Source organism: Chelon labrosus (genome assembly GCF_963514085.1).
Source record: "Chelon labrosus genome assembly, chromosome: 19".
Taxonomy (NCBI): domain Eukaryota; kingdom Metazoa; phylum Chordata; class Actinopteri; order Mugiliformes; family Mugilidae; genus Chelon; species Chelon labrosus.
Genome location: NC_140352.1, coordinates 9662902 through 9678446, shown reverse-complemented (window position 1 = coordinate 9678446; position 15545 = coordinate 9662902). Strand labels below are relative to the sequence as shown.

Sequence of the window (15545 nt, the reverse complement as noted above, 5' to 3'; positions counted from 1 at the left end):
AGGGGTCAAGTGGATGGGATGAAAGGGGTTGCAGGGATGGGATGAAAAGGCTCGAAGGGAAAGGCTGAAAGGAGGTCAAACGGGATGGGATGAAAAGGGTTGAGGTGTGGGACAAAAAGGGATGAAAATGGTTGAGGGGATGGGATGAAAAGGATTGAGATGATTGGATGAAAGAGATAAAAGGAAGCGTGAGCAATAAAGGGTCAAGGGGAAGAGATGAAAGGGGGTCGAAGGGGATGGGATGAAAGGGATGAAAGGGGATCAAAGGGGATGGGATGAAAAGGGATGAGAAGAGGTTGAGGGCATGGGATGAAAAGGGGTCTAGGGGATGGGATGAAAAGGGGGAGAAATGTGTAGACTGATAACGGTGGAGGAACTCAGGGAGTGAGACTCAGGGTGGGGGCATATCTCGGGAATCTTTGGATTTTTGTCCCCCTGGTTCCTGTAATGAAGATGTAAGAGGAAAAAATTAGAACAGAGGGACGAAAATGGGAAATAGAATGATGACAAGAGAAATAAGCTTATTCTCTTGTGTCCTTTAAACATGAAGCTACAGATTAAATTACATAAAAACCAACATTTCGTTTTTATTCCTTATGGTAAACTGGCCAGAGTGCCCTGGCTTACAGTAACAATTACATAATGTCTAACTTGCAGTAAAAAAGCAACCTAAAATGTTTTCCTCAAAGTCAAATTTTAGCTCAACTGTAATCTGGCAGAAGAGAGTGAGCAAAATAATATATGTAATAAAACAATATTATATATTAGTTTTACAGCTGTGTTATCGATCTTTTCATCTAACTTCCTGCTAGAATGAAAATATTTCTTGAACATCTTTAAATTCACCAGCTCTCCGTCCATGTATTTTTATTTATTTTTTTTACAATTAAAAAAATGTCAATACAGGTATTTTTGGGGGGAGGGGGTTTACAGAACTAATTTAGTAAATTTTTTGCAAATTGTGTGTGTTGTTGCTGCAGATATTCTCACGGTGCAACGTGAGCAGCTGGTCCAACTCCATCTCTACTCCATCTGAGACTCCTCTCCCACGCATTTTTTTCCCCTGTCCCATCCACCTATCGTACACACAGAGGTAAAGATTTTGCTGGAAATACTCAAATTGGAAACAAATAAGGCCTCAAAGGTATAAGAGACTGCTGTTTTTTCAGTTTTACATAACCAGTGTTGGGTATAGTTACTTTGGAAAGTAGTTAATTAGGTTACAACGTTACCATCAATTAAAAGTAATCTGTTACATTACAGTGTTACCTATGAATAAAAGTAACGCGTTAGAGTACTCATGCGTTACCAAAAATTAAAAGCCGTTTGCAGCGCCTCGCACATGCTGCAACTTAACTGACACGGACACACAGCCTCCTTTAAATGCACCGAGAAGTCCTGACAATGAATAACGTCATTCATCCAACCAAATTAACTCTGCAGGATAACAATACCAGGGTGATAGAGTGGTGCTTGGTTACAAGATGTTTTTTTTTTTAAATTGGAAGTGGAATTTTTTGCGGTCGACAGAAGCACACACACACACACACGCCCACACACACACACACACACACACATACACATACACACGCACACACAGGTAACGTAGGTCAACAGGGCACAAAAGCCAGGCTGTAGTCGGAATTTTTCTTTCCTTATCCGGAGTAATTCTTAAAGCAACGGATTACTTAAAAAAAATAACGAGGTTACTGATTGCTTAACGCACGAAACTAACGCGTTACACGAAAAAAGTAATTAGAGTACTCTAACGCATTACTTTGTAACGCGTTACCCACAACAGTGGTATTGTTATCCTGCAGAGTTAATTTGGTTGGATGAATGACGTTATTCATTGTCAGGACTTCTCGGTGCATTTAAAGGAGGCTGTGTGTCCGTGTCAGTTAAGTTGCAGCATGTGCGAGGCGCTGCAAACGGCTTCTAATTTTTGGTAACGCATGAGTACTCTAACGCGTTACTTTCATAGGTAACGCTGTAACTTAACAGATTACTTTTAATTGATGGTAACGTTGTAACCTAATTAACTACTTTCCAAAGTAACTATACCCAACACTGAACAATACCAGGGTGATAGAGTGGTGCTTGGTTACAAGTGGAATTTTTTGCGGTCGACAGAAGCTTTTCACCAACGCGGAGTGTACATTTTACCGTTAAGTTGTTCTTGTCCTTTTCGCTGGCGAATTGAAAATAATGTGCGTACTTCCACAATTCAAAAGCTGTCCTCTCTGCCATCTTGCCGGTGGTTTGAAAACACTCACACACACTCACACACACACATACAGGTAACGTAGGTCACCAGGGCACAGACGCATCATCACAGCACTGCGCCTCCGCTGACACCCGCAGGTGGCACAGTAGGCTACTGTCAGACAAAAGCTGTCGTCGGAATTTTTCTGTCCTTATCCGGAGTAATTCTTAAAGCAACGGATTACTTTTTTTAAAAAAAAAATAACGAAGTTACTGATTGCTTAAAGCACGAAACTAACGCATTACGTTACAAGTTACACGAAAAAAGTAATTAGAGTACTCTAACGCATTACTTTGTAACCCACAGCACTGTACATAACTTCCCTTTTGGATGCCTGTAAAGCTAGGTGTGTGTGATTGATGTCGTTTTATTGACCATATTTGTTTCATGCCAGACAACCCTGCCCAGTTACGTTATCAAATGGATCAAGTGAGTAAATTTCAGGAGAGAAAGACACTCCTGTCCAAACAACTGACTCTGGTTCGTTCAACTAAAAACCCTCCACTTCTCAGGGATGGCAGTGCAAGCCACCAGGACTTTTTCTCTGTTAATTGTGATATCACTTGGCAGTATTTTTTTTGTTCTATCATGGGAAGGTTCAGTAAAAAACCTCAGGTAAGTTGTGCTTTTGTATTTTGCCCAGAAATGGCACACAAGAAGGAAGCTATAATATTTATATTTTTTGCAGGTAAATTATAAGATCATTTTTGTACATTTTGTACATTTATAAAATGTCTCTTATGTTACACTTTTTTTGTTAAATTTTCAGCTGGACAACTTTCTCAGGAAAAGACAGACACACAAAGGGAAACATGTCACATGAAAATGACTTGACAATCTCTGGAAATAAAGGAAACTCGAGTCCACGTCCTGCTGTGTTTACTACAACACACCAGGCGAAAATAATTACTTCAACAAAGCCAAACCCAGTGACAACAACAAAAACGGATCAAATGAGCACTTCTACAAATCCAGCCGCAGCTGAGACGCCAATGCCCATCCTCTCCAAGAAATCCTTCAAGAAGCTTCCAAAGTGGGATTTTGAGGATGTTTATAACCAGGATGCCCCACCTAGACAGACAGTAAGCACGCTGAGACAAGATCGAACAGAATCTGTTTAAATGCATTAACTTAAAGTTTGTGGGTTGGCACGGCTGAAGCAGCTTTAGCATCGCCTGCATGCATTTATTGTTTGCAGTGGATGAATCAGTTTATTTAAATGGTGACTGTCATTTCTCTAATTGTTTGACCACCTTTTTTTTCCTTCTCTATCATCTGACAATGTTTAGCTTATTTAATTATTTAAGATTTTATCATTTTTAGACTTGTGCCCAGTCTCTGCGAAACTCAAAGGATGAGAGCTTCAAGAAGGCTTTTCTTCCCAAAATACGTTTGTTTCTGCACAAAGACAACATCAACATGAGCGAATGGAACCGACTTTCACATTTTAACAATCCTTTTGGTTTTATGGAGTACAAGTATGATGGTAGGTATTTATATGTGTCTGTGCCAAGGCAGTATTTCATGTACAGGGCTGATGAGTAACAGTCGTAAAGCAATACTGGAAACAAATTGTTGTTGAATTCATGTTCCTCTTTCTGGATATATATAACCCTGAAAGCCAAATGATAAAATATGAGACCAATAAGTCTTCTATGTTCAGATCTAAAGCTTTCAAAAAGATTAGAGATTATTCTCCCAGGATTTATTAATAACAGATCGAACGCATTCATTATGAGCCTAGATGGGTTTCAAATATACATGCCAGGAGAGAAGAACCGAAACCTGCTTTTCTGTCATGAGATCCAGAGAAAGCTTTTAACAGAGTGGCAAAGGCCTACCTGTTTGTAGTAGTCAAACATTTTGAAATGTTTGTAACTGGATGAAACTTTTGTACAAAGAACCATATGCTGAGATAATCACTATCAACATTATTTCTTTTAATTTTGGTGCATTTGTACGACTTAAATAACCCTTTAAGTAGGCAGGTACATTTAAAACTGTCAACAGTTCCAGAACTTCGGTAATGCTGCTGCCCAACGACAACCCTGCCTACACCGTGCCCCGATCAAGTAATCCTTATAGCTCAATACCAACGTGCCCATTTAAAAGAAGGAACATTGTATTAAAAGGCAACGTAAGTGTCGTAACCCTGATTTCTTGGTGTGGCCTTGTCCAGACTCACTGGGCTATGGGTATTATGCAGGTTACAGTTTTGAATCTTCATTAATCATCAGCAACTCAGCAGGACGGTAAACACACAATTGTATTCCTCTATTAAACACGCACAGAAATACGTCACACCACTAACTGTGCCACCCCCAACAAAGACACGTAGGAACTAAGATTACTATCAGATAACTACTGGAATAATAAACATGTCAATAAAGTGCAGGAGCTGATAAAGTAATATATATTTATAGATTATATAGATTTTATATATATATATATACAGTATATATATATATATATATATATATATAGTCCTAAAATAATATTACAAAACCTAAAACACAACACAAAGTATTATAATAAAATTATATCCTTAATTTCCATACATGCATTTTGACACAATTAAAACAAATGTAATTTTGCAATAATTTATCGAACTATTATATCTATTTCCATGTATGCTTATATTTGCAGATGTGATGCCTTCACTGAAACTGATTCCAAAGCCAACAGAGTCTCTGCTCCTTCCAAAACCAGGAGGTGATGGCTGTGTGCACTGCGCTGTGGTGGGTACAGCAGGAATCCTCAATGGCTCCAAAGTCGGCGCAGAGATCGACTCTCATGATTATGTTTTCCGGTAAGAAAGAGGGTGGGAAGAAAATCAGTTATTTTTTTTAGTCAATCCCCACCGAGTGTGCTGTAAGGTTTCAAAGCCAATCAACTGATGGAAGTTGTCATTACAATCTATCATGTATGTCAGTTAAAATTTATTTAATCATAATAAAATACCAACAGATATTCTCCAGTGGACGCAGTAACCACCCCCTTGGCTTCAAATCCCCAACAAGATTTCCATGGCATTAGAATCTGTCCATTTCTTCTCTTTGATCCCTTTCTTGGTGGAGTTGTTGGTGTGCTCAGGATCAATATCTTGTTGAAATGTTCTTCAACTTTCACACAGTTGTGAGAAGAATGTGTAAAGCTGATTAGTTTGTCCAGAGCAAACTAATCGAAAACGCCTTCTCTTTGCCTAGTGTCAAGTTTCTGTGAGATTAAAGTTCACTGGCTCAGAAGCACAAGCGGCATCAGTCCTGGATGACGCGGTGCGTGTGTGGCAAGATCTTTGGTGGCGTTGTTGTGTTTGCTTAGAGTCAACCATGTCAAATCAAGTAAAAATTAGGAAAAAAACCCCAGTGGTTTCTCTTTGATGCAGTACCTACAGAAGTGGTGTCCTAGTAGTAATAATATTAATTTAGGCCTGAGGTTCACAAAGCCTGTTTTGAGCATCAAACCAGGAAAAAAAAGCACTCTTGAAACAAAGTAAGTTCAAAACCAATGTTTTCAGGATGTAAATTAAAATGTATGGATCATTGCATTAAAACAGGAAGCATGCTGAGTGTTAAAGTGCCGCTTTCAACTCACGGCTACAGTCTGCATGCATAATAAGCAAGTTGTCTTAGCATTGGTGTGGTTGGCTAAAAAATAAAACAAACTAATCAGTCCAGTCAGATTTGTACTGGAGGTTTTCCTGATCGACAATACACCAATATTTGGCTTTTCACGGGCTGCTCATTCATTACACATCGTTATAGATCTTAAAGTTATCTTTACAGGCTCCATAATGGACAGAGATAAAATGGTTTCCAGTGGGAAAGAAAAAAGGATCAAACCTGTTGGTAGCATTTCTTAAGCATTACATTAGGCCTTTAGTATCATATGTTTAGAATGTTCTTCCTATTAGATGTATCCCATTATAGCATTATTTGATGCAAAAATAAAAGGATGCATGAAGTTAATTATGAAAATCCAATATTATTGGATTAATATATAAAATTTTGCTATTTTTATTTTGGTTGCCAATTGTATGACATTAAAAATGGCATTAGTGGAGCTCATCCCTGACCTAAACTCTCCTCTTTGTCATTTTCATCCATTATTAATTTGAATTATTTATTTATTTATTTTTCGGCAGGATGAATGGTGCCGTGACCGAAGGTTATGAGGAAGACGTAGGAAACAGAACATCTGTGTACGTTCACACGGCCCACTCCATCACCACATCACTAAATATGTTCAAGAAGTACGGCTACACATCTGCCCCTCATGATGAGGTACTGGAACTGAAACGAAGATGGTGTGATGTTGTTTATATCCACAACATAGATAACCTTTGTCTTCCTCTTTGGCAGGGTATAAAGTACGTCATGATTCCTGAAGGAATGAGGGACTTCCAGTGGCTGGAGGGTCTTCTGAAAGGCGAAAGAGTCCGTTCTGGCCCGTACTACAATGTGCTGTAAATATCATTGTATATTCTTAGCAGAAGATCTAATATTTGCACTATATATATACAGTATATATACACACACACACACACTACCGGTCAAAAGTTTTAGAACACCCTAATTTTTCCAGTTATTTATTGCAATTCAAGTCGTGCAAGTCCAATGAATAGCTTGAAATGGTACAAAGGTAAGTACTGAACAGCCAGAGGTTAAAAAAAAAAAGGTTTGGTTACCCAAAACTGAAAAATAATGTACATTTCAGAATTACACAAAAAGGTCTCTTTCAGGGAACACGAAGTGGGTTAACAATTTAAAGCTGTTCTGCAGCAATGAAAGCTGAATCAGCCTTCAAAGCTGGTGCTACTAATTCTTAAAGGTGTTCCATTTTTTCTTGATTACTTACAACCCCCTCTGTCTGAATAAAAGCAGTTTCGGAACACACTATGGTGCCAGACCCTCATGAGCATCAGGTGAACAGTATTGTACTGCAGAAACTAGTGTGTTGCTACAAAAATGGCAAGAAGAAGGCAATTAACAATGGAAGAGAGACCATCAAGACACTTAAAAATGTAGGTCTTTCTTACAGGGAAATTGCAAAGAAAGTCAAGGTGTCCATGAGTACAGTTTTCTTCACCATCAAAAGGCACTCAGAAACTGGGGGAAACTCTGACAGGAAGAGGTCTGGCAGACCCAAAGCCACAACTGAATCAGAGGACAAGTTTCTGAGAGTTAAAAGCTTGCGTGATAGGCAGGACAACAGCTTCAAGCACAGCTTAATAGTGGTCGTAGTAAGCAAGTCTCAGTTTCAACTGTGAAGAAAAGACTTTGAGCTGCAGGTTTGACAGGACGAGTTGCAGCAAGAAAGCCATTGCTAAGATGCCAGAATAAAACAAAGAGGCTCGCCTGGGCCATGAAACACCACCATTGGACTACTGAAGACTGGAAGAAGGTATTATGGACTAATGAATCAAAATTTCAAATCTTCGATTCATCACGCAGGATCTTTGTACGCCATCCAGTAGGCGAGAGGATGGTTCCACAGTGTGTGACATCAACTGTCAAACATGGAGGAGGAAGTGTGATGATCTGGGGCTGTTTTGCTGGATCCAGGGTCGGTGACTTGTACAGAGTGAGAGGCACCCTGAACCAAAACGGCTACTACAGCATTCTGCAGCACCATGCAATACCCTCAGGTATGCACCTAGTTGGTCAGAGGTTCATCCTACAGCAAGATAATGACCCAAAACACAGGTCCAAGCTATGCCAAAACTACCTCAGGAAAAAAAGAACAAGATGGTAAGCTTGAAAACATGGAGTGGCCAGCACAGTCTCCAGACTTAAACCCCATCGAGCTGGTTTGGGATGAACTGGACTGAAGAGTGAAAGCCAAGCAACCTACAAGTGCCACACATTTATGGGAACTTCTGCAACAGACTTGGGAAGAACTTTCTGAAGAATATTTGATTTCTATTGTAGAAAGAATGCCACGAGTGTGTTCAGCTGTTATATCTGCCAAAGGTGGCTACTTTGATGAGTCAAAAGTTTAGAATACATTTTGGTCTATAAATTGATTCCATGAATTCTTTTTCAGCTAAAATTGCCTATTTGTTCTATGCTTTCATTTCAGAATGCAATGAGACACTAAACTGAATAATTTTCAGTAGAAAACTGGAAAAAGTGTGGTGTTCTAAAACTTCTGACCGGTAGTGTATATATATATAAGTCAGTTGCCCAAGTCAACATCAAATGCGGCATATACCAAGGAGATGCGCTATCAACACTGCTGTTCTGCATAGGCCTGAACCCCCTCAGTCAGATCATCACAAAGAGTGGTTACGGGTATCAATTCCAAAGTGGAGCAACAATTAGCAGAAGGGGTTGACCTACCAGAGGGCAACATAGGTGATATCCAAGACAGTACCTTGGTATCCCACAGGCTAATGGAAACCACAAGGAAGCTGCAAGGAAGTCAACCACAACCAAATACCTCCAGAGAGTAAGGCATGTCCTGAAAAGTCAGCTGAGTGGCAGGGACAATATCCAAGCCATCAACATGAATGCAATACCAGTCATCAGATACCACGCTGGGATCATAAGCTGGCCAAGAGTACATCAGAAAAATGGCCACAACGGATGAATTGCTAAGTGAATGTCTCAGGCAACAGAAAAACCCGATAAGAGTGCAGAGGAAGAGGAGCAGATCACCTGAAGGGACAAGCCCCTACATGGCATGTACCACCGCCAAATTGAAGAAGTGGCTGATATCGAGAAGACCTACCAGTGGCTGGAAAAGGCTGGACTCAGAAACAGCACAGAGGCACTGATCATGGCAGCACAAGAACAGGCCCTAGGTACAAGAGCCATAGAGGCCAAGATCTACAAGAGTAGATCAGACCCAAGGTGCAAACTATGCAAAGATGCCCCTGAGACAGTCCAGCACATAGTAGCAGGGTGTAAGATGCTAGCTGGGTCAGCATACATGGAGAGACACAACCAAGTAGCTGGAATAGTGTACAGGAACATCTGTACCCAGTATGGAATAGAAGCACCCAAATCCCAATGGGCCACACCACAGAAGGTGGCTGAGAACAACAGGGCCAAGCTTCTGTGGGACTTCAGCTTCCAGACAGACAAACAGGTCCTGGCTAACCAACCGGACATAGTGGTGGTAGACAAAGAGCAGAAGAAGGCGGTGGTGATAGATGTGGCAATACCAGCAGACGCCAACATCAGAAGGAAGGAACATGAAAAGGTTGAAAAGTACCATGGGTTGAAAGAACAGCTGGAGCAGATGTGGAAGGTCAAGGCGAGCACGGTCCCCGTGGTAGTAGGAGCACCCGGGGCGGTGATCCCCCAAACTGGGGGAGTGTCTCCAACAGATCCCAGAAACAACATCAGAAACCTCAGTCCAGAAGAATGCAGTCCTAGGAACAGCTAAGATACTGCGCAGAACCCTCAAACTCCCAGGCCTCTGGTAGAGGACCTGAGCTTGAGGATGACACAGATACCACCCCAAGAGGGTGAGAGGGATGTTTATATATATATATATATATATATATATATATATAGATATATAGATATATATCTATATATATTATTATTTTATTTTTTTTACTTAAACACTATTAAAAATGCTATTTCCTAAAACATCTGTGCTAGAATAACATAACTTTACAGTTCCTCAGTGTTTCCTCTTATGTTGTATGAAGTCTTGTATGTGACTTGGCAATAATAGTAGTTTTTATGGTTTTGGCTTGAAATAAATTGAGAAAACTATCATGACATTTTTACATTTATTTTTTTCACAAAGATAATTTATTGTACGCGTTGTTCATTTAAAAAGGAAAAAATCTTTAATTGACATTGAAAGTATATTGTATCACTGAATTTCAAAACAGATTTACAAAACTGAAATACATGTATGACTAAGCAAATGTAGAGTTTAAAAACACACTTTTGTTCTCCAAGCCATTATGTTGGTCATTGTTACTGTGGCGTCCATCAGACTCAATAGTGCCATTCAATCGATTTTCGGTTCAAACTCTTTGTCCTTGTGCTCTGGTACGGCAGGCATGCGCCCATATGTCAACAGCTAACAACAATCTTGACAGTAAATCAACAGCAGAATAATGTGTAACCTGGGACGTGTTCCCAGTCCTGCCTCAACGTTGTACAAACATAAATGGCCATCTTTGATCAGCTTGTTCCTTCATTTTCAACTGTTGCTTTCCTATTTTAACCCTCCAGGCCAAGGACGTACTACTCAGGGCAGTATAACGAGAGCCGCTTCTACGTGCTGCACCAAGACTTCCTCCGATACGTACGAAACAGGTCAGCCTCCTGTTAAACACCCATCCAAACTTTCTGTGGTTTAAACCATATGCTTTTATGAATGTATCTGTTGTGGTAACAAAAGAGGCACAAGTCATTCTTTTGCAAAACTATTTTTATAAAATGTATGACGTACTTTTCTTGTAATAACTTTTCATTACTCCACCTTTTCACTATGTTACGGTTCTGTAGCAGTAGGACCTAAATGTGTGGAACAAATGTAAGCAGACGATATGACAAAGGCAAAGGCAGGGTTATATATGCACTCACACACAAGGGCTGATGGTATAACTGGAGACAGGTGAGCACAGTATTAATTAAACAAAAAAATTTTTTTTTTTTTTTGAGAAAACGTTTTACCGAGTAACAAGAAGTCTTCTCAAAAAAAAAAAAAAAAATCTCTACAAGTCCAGTTGCCTTTTTTAAACTCTTTTGGATATACCATGACCCGGATGACTGAGAACCTTCACAGACATCTAAGTCTAATCTACGTGTGTGTTGATTTGATGTGTTTTCATTCCCCGACAGGTTCTTATTGTCACCTAATCTGAATGCTTCATTCTGGTCGATAGTCAGACCAACCAATGGGGCTTTCACTCTCTTCCTGGCCCTGCATACCTGTGACACAGTAAGTTAATGTAGTAAACATAGATACTGATAAAGACCAAACCAGCTTTTGGTATGAGTGCATTTTTTTTTTTTTTGAAGCAGCACCAAGCGTCCATTTAGGGAGTTCCACTCTGTTTCACACCCAGATTTCGGTCATAACTGCGATATCTTGTTATGTTAACCCCAACATTGGAAATCCTATTCAAAGTAAATTGGAGCAAATCCACATGTCAAGGATTTTCATTGGTTTAATTGGTTTAATCCATGCTTTACAAGGAAAAAACACCTGCTCATTATTATGACCAAAAGAACTCTAAACCTTCACCTGTCCTCCATGTTTTCTTTCTCTCTCTCGTCCTCAGGTGAATGCATACGGCTTCATGACGGAAGACTACAGCAAATACTCCAACTACTATTTTGAGAAGCATATTAGAACCAAGGTCATTTTCTATGGCAACCATGATTATGCTATGGAGAAGAATTTGTGGAAAAAGCTTCACAACAGGAAAATACTGAAGCTATATCAGAAATCTGAATCAGGGACAGAAAAGCCGAAGCAACACTAATACATCAAGAATTTAACATGTGTTAAAGCAAATCCTTGGCTCTAAGGTAATTCATACGATAGTAACCCCTTGTTCAAAGCAGTTTGAACACAACATTTATGAATTATTTAACTTATGATATGACACCAACATGAACGTATTTCATGCTGTTGATGAGGTCCTGACTTCATTAAGCCAACTTAGAAGATATATACATTATACACATATTTACCCAGGGCCCTAAACCTACTAGAGCTGCCTCTATCTGTTCATCTACTAAGTCCATTCCATCTGCAGCAGAATCTGGAGCGTGTCTGTCTATTGTTGGATGGTCTGGTACTCTTCTATTGTTGGGTTGTGTTGTGTCGAGCTATTTGATGTTGGGGATAGTTGGGGGTGTTGGGGACAATGTTGGGACTATAACTTATGATATGGCACCAACATGAATGTTTATCATCCACCACAGAATCCAGAGAGTGTCTCTCTGTTGTTGGATGGTCTTGTACTCTTGATAGTACACCAGCGACTAATGTAATTAATGAACTTTATCTGTAATGCAACATTATCAGTCGTTAATCATTTCCAAGAGGCAAGCTGCTGTAGCCTTTCACATTTTGTCGTGACCTAGTTCTGAATTATTGACAGTAAATAAGAAGTGTGTTTGGGCATAGAGTGGACTGTATTTTAGGTGTTTCTCATTGGATTTAAATGAAAAAAAAAACTCCACAAACTTTAAACTAATCCTGAATAAAAATCATAGTGACCTTGTAGTTCTCCCATCATACATTAAAAGCTGTAGCCCACCGGGACATACGTTTCTAAAAGATTTCAACCTTTCTGTGCATTTGAATGTTCTCTCTGTGCCTGTGTGGGACAACCATTCACACTCACATGCACACCTACGACCAATTTAGAATCACCAATTAACCTAACGAACATGTCTTTGGACAGTGGGAGGAAGCCAGAGTACCCGGAGAGAACCCACGCAGACACAGGGAGAACATGCAAACTCCACACAGAAAGGTCCAGTCGGCCAGGATGAATTTGCAAAGTGTGAAAATTACATAAAACAGGGGTCTTCAATGTTTTTCAAGCCAAGGACCCCCAATCAGGGACCCCCTGTTATATATTGTATAGACTGTGTTTTACTGGGCTGAGAGCCCATAAACATACCTTGTAATCGTATTTTTATTTTAAACACGTGCAAGGTACAGCGAGTAGGGTGGCTGTGCCATTTATAAACACACCTTGTCAACTGAAACCAATGCCAATATCAACATGTGTCAATTGCATGATAAGTTACAAGTTATTCAAACTGACATTTTTCTTTTTAACATGAATGTGGAAAATGAGTGATAGCGTATTGGTGCCACTACCATGCATAAACATGGTACATTTTGACTGTCTGTCAAGATTAGTGATATGATTTACTGAAAGTCACTTTCTGGGCAAGAATTTGCACTCACAGTCTGAGGACTCACCTCTGCTCGGCCGCAAGGAGGAGTCAGTTTAATGTAACAATGGGACCTGTACTGACAAGATAGTTGGCTCCAAAACTGTTCATTCATTCAGGAACAGAAAGAGTAAAAAGAAAAGGGGAGAACAGTAAGGATTTGTTTATGTTGTTATACTCTTTTAATGTTTTTTAACAAGCAGAAAGTCAGACCAAAAACCTTGCATGTTGTTGATCATTTGAACTTTTTAGTTATAAGACCTTCATCTTGTTAATAACTTAAAGGTCCAGACCAGTGGCGTCGTTAGGCCTGTTTTAGGGGGACTGAAGCCCCCCTAAAATATTCTTAAGCCCCCCTAAATAGTTTGGTGTTGTTTTATTAATTTTTTTTTTTATTTTTTTTTTTTAACAGAAAAATGCCGACAAATTCAATATAACGCGGCCAGCATATAAGTTTAAATAAATAATCATATAACCTGCCATTAAGGACTTAAATGTGATCATATATCTGTAAGTTTCCCATCACTTCGTAGTGTACGGTAGAGAGAGCCCTTTTGGTACGTTGTTATCCAAATCCTTGTTCAGAACGCCCACATTACTGAAAATCCAGTCCACGTTTTTCCTGCGACCTTGCTTGCGGCTCGGTACCGGCAGCCACCCAGAGCCAAACAGAACACCTTTAGGAGAAGAACATGAATGGATGGATGGATGCGCAAATGGATATAAGAAAGTTTTTCAGGAAAGTAAGTATTCATCACTGCTGGTAGTAACAATTAGTTAGCTCCAGCCCCCAGCTAACAGCAGAAAGTCCCATGTAATTAATGAAATTCTCCATGTTTGACAAATAAAAACCTGGCTTACACACTACAGACAATCTCTGCGCACGTCTTACCTTTGTTGTTTTGGGTCAAAAGTTACATCCCAGCTGTAAAAGAACGCTGCTACTTAGCTAGCTAGTTAGTCTGAAATGCACTTTGAAGGTCCTGGTTGTTTAGAGTTCAGTGTGCGCTCTCTCACCATATCTTTGGGGTGACTTCCTTCTGGAGTATCAGCTGTGTTTCTTACTTTACGCATGGATGCACACCGTGAAACAGGAGCTGAGCTCATTCACGTATGATTATCATCAGTGGATAATAATAATAATAATAATAATTACACTAATAATAATCACTCCACCACCCCTATTGGCCTGTAGGAGTCAGGGCAGAGGAGCACAGGGCAGAGGAGCACAGTGAGTGAGAGGGGAGACAGTCTTGCAGTCATGTCAATTGAAAAAGCCGAGCTTCAGCATCTGAGTCACAGCAGAGTGATAAACCGATTTGCCACCCTTAAAAACAGACGGCATTCTTTGATGCTTCCACCCACCAAGTAACTTGCAACTGTAGCCATTTTTTTCTTGTTAATGCTGTAAACATTCTTCTACTGTGCAAACCTTTGTTTATTGTTGTACTGTATTAAAAAAAACAGACTGATAATAAATACTAATAAATAACTACTAATAACTGAGAAATAATTTCTCAGTCTTTGCTAGCTGTTTGTGAAATTTTGTGCTTGTGCGCTCGTTTGCTCACATCCTGTACATCTCCTTGGGGCTAAGCCCCCCTGTCCTTAAAACTTAGTGACGCCTCTGGTCCAGACATGTCAAACCAGCAACAAAGAACTGCTTGTCAGGGGTTCACCGTCAGGACAGGAAAAAACAAGCAACTGTTTGGGGTCCCATGGAAAAAAAAGAAAAAGAAAAAGAGCCACTATATAGTATATGTGTACACCATTTAAAAGGTAACTAATCATCTCAGTCATAAAATGATAAAATAGAAAGGTGTGCATTGTTTTGTTTAATTACTATATTAAATAGTTTCTGTTAATTATTTATTCATCACACTGGACAACTTTAACAGTGTCCGAAAACTGACGTGTTTAAAAAAAACAGACATTTGAAAGAAGCACAAAAGACGTACCAGTGACAACAAATCAGGAGCACACTGTCAGGACAGGTAAACCAAGAAGCTGTTTGGAGCCCTGTGAGGAATGGGACCCCCAAATTGCTACCTTCTTGACATATGTTGCCATGACAACCATAACCCCCCCAAAACCTATGAAAGTCCTACGGTGCAATGGTCCACAACCCCCCCAACCAACCACTTTTGGATTGTCACTGACTCCCATCAGTGAAGACCAAGTGTGACATTGCCTCACATCGCTTTTGTCTGAACCAAAAAGTGGCACTTGAACACATCACAAAAACTATTTCCTTGCTGGCCAGTATGTTCTGCGCCTACATAAAAGGAAATAACTCTTCATACCAGCAGATGGCAGTAGATGAACAGTAACTATTAGCTCAGAAGTTTGGAAGCGCTACCACCCGTCTACAGTTTGATGATCTTGTT

The 15545-nt window shown here is 39.8% G+C and overlaps 1 protein-coding gene across 1 annotated transcript; it reads left to right on the top strand.

The window, feature by feature from the left end:
- Positions 1-2780: 2780 nt before the first annotated feature.
- On the top strand, positions 2781-11966 carry LOC311504140 (alpha-N-acetylgalactosaminide alpha-2,6-sialyltransferase 2-like; the record flags this gene model as incomplete). Its single annotated transcript, XM_084567137.1, has 9 exons — positions 2781-2881; positions 3036-3348; positions 3590-3752; positions 4913-5075; positions 6411-6549; positions 6628-6731; positions 10468-10551; positions 11080-11179; positions 11523-11966. 9 exons carry the CDS (start codon positions 2781-2783, stop codon positions 11724-11726), a joined length of 1371 nt encoding a protein of 456 aa, XP_084423263.1. The 3' UTR covers positions 11727-11966.
- Positions 11967-15545: the final 3579 nt, after the last annotated feature.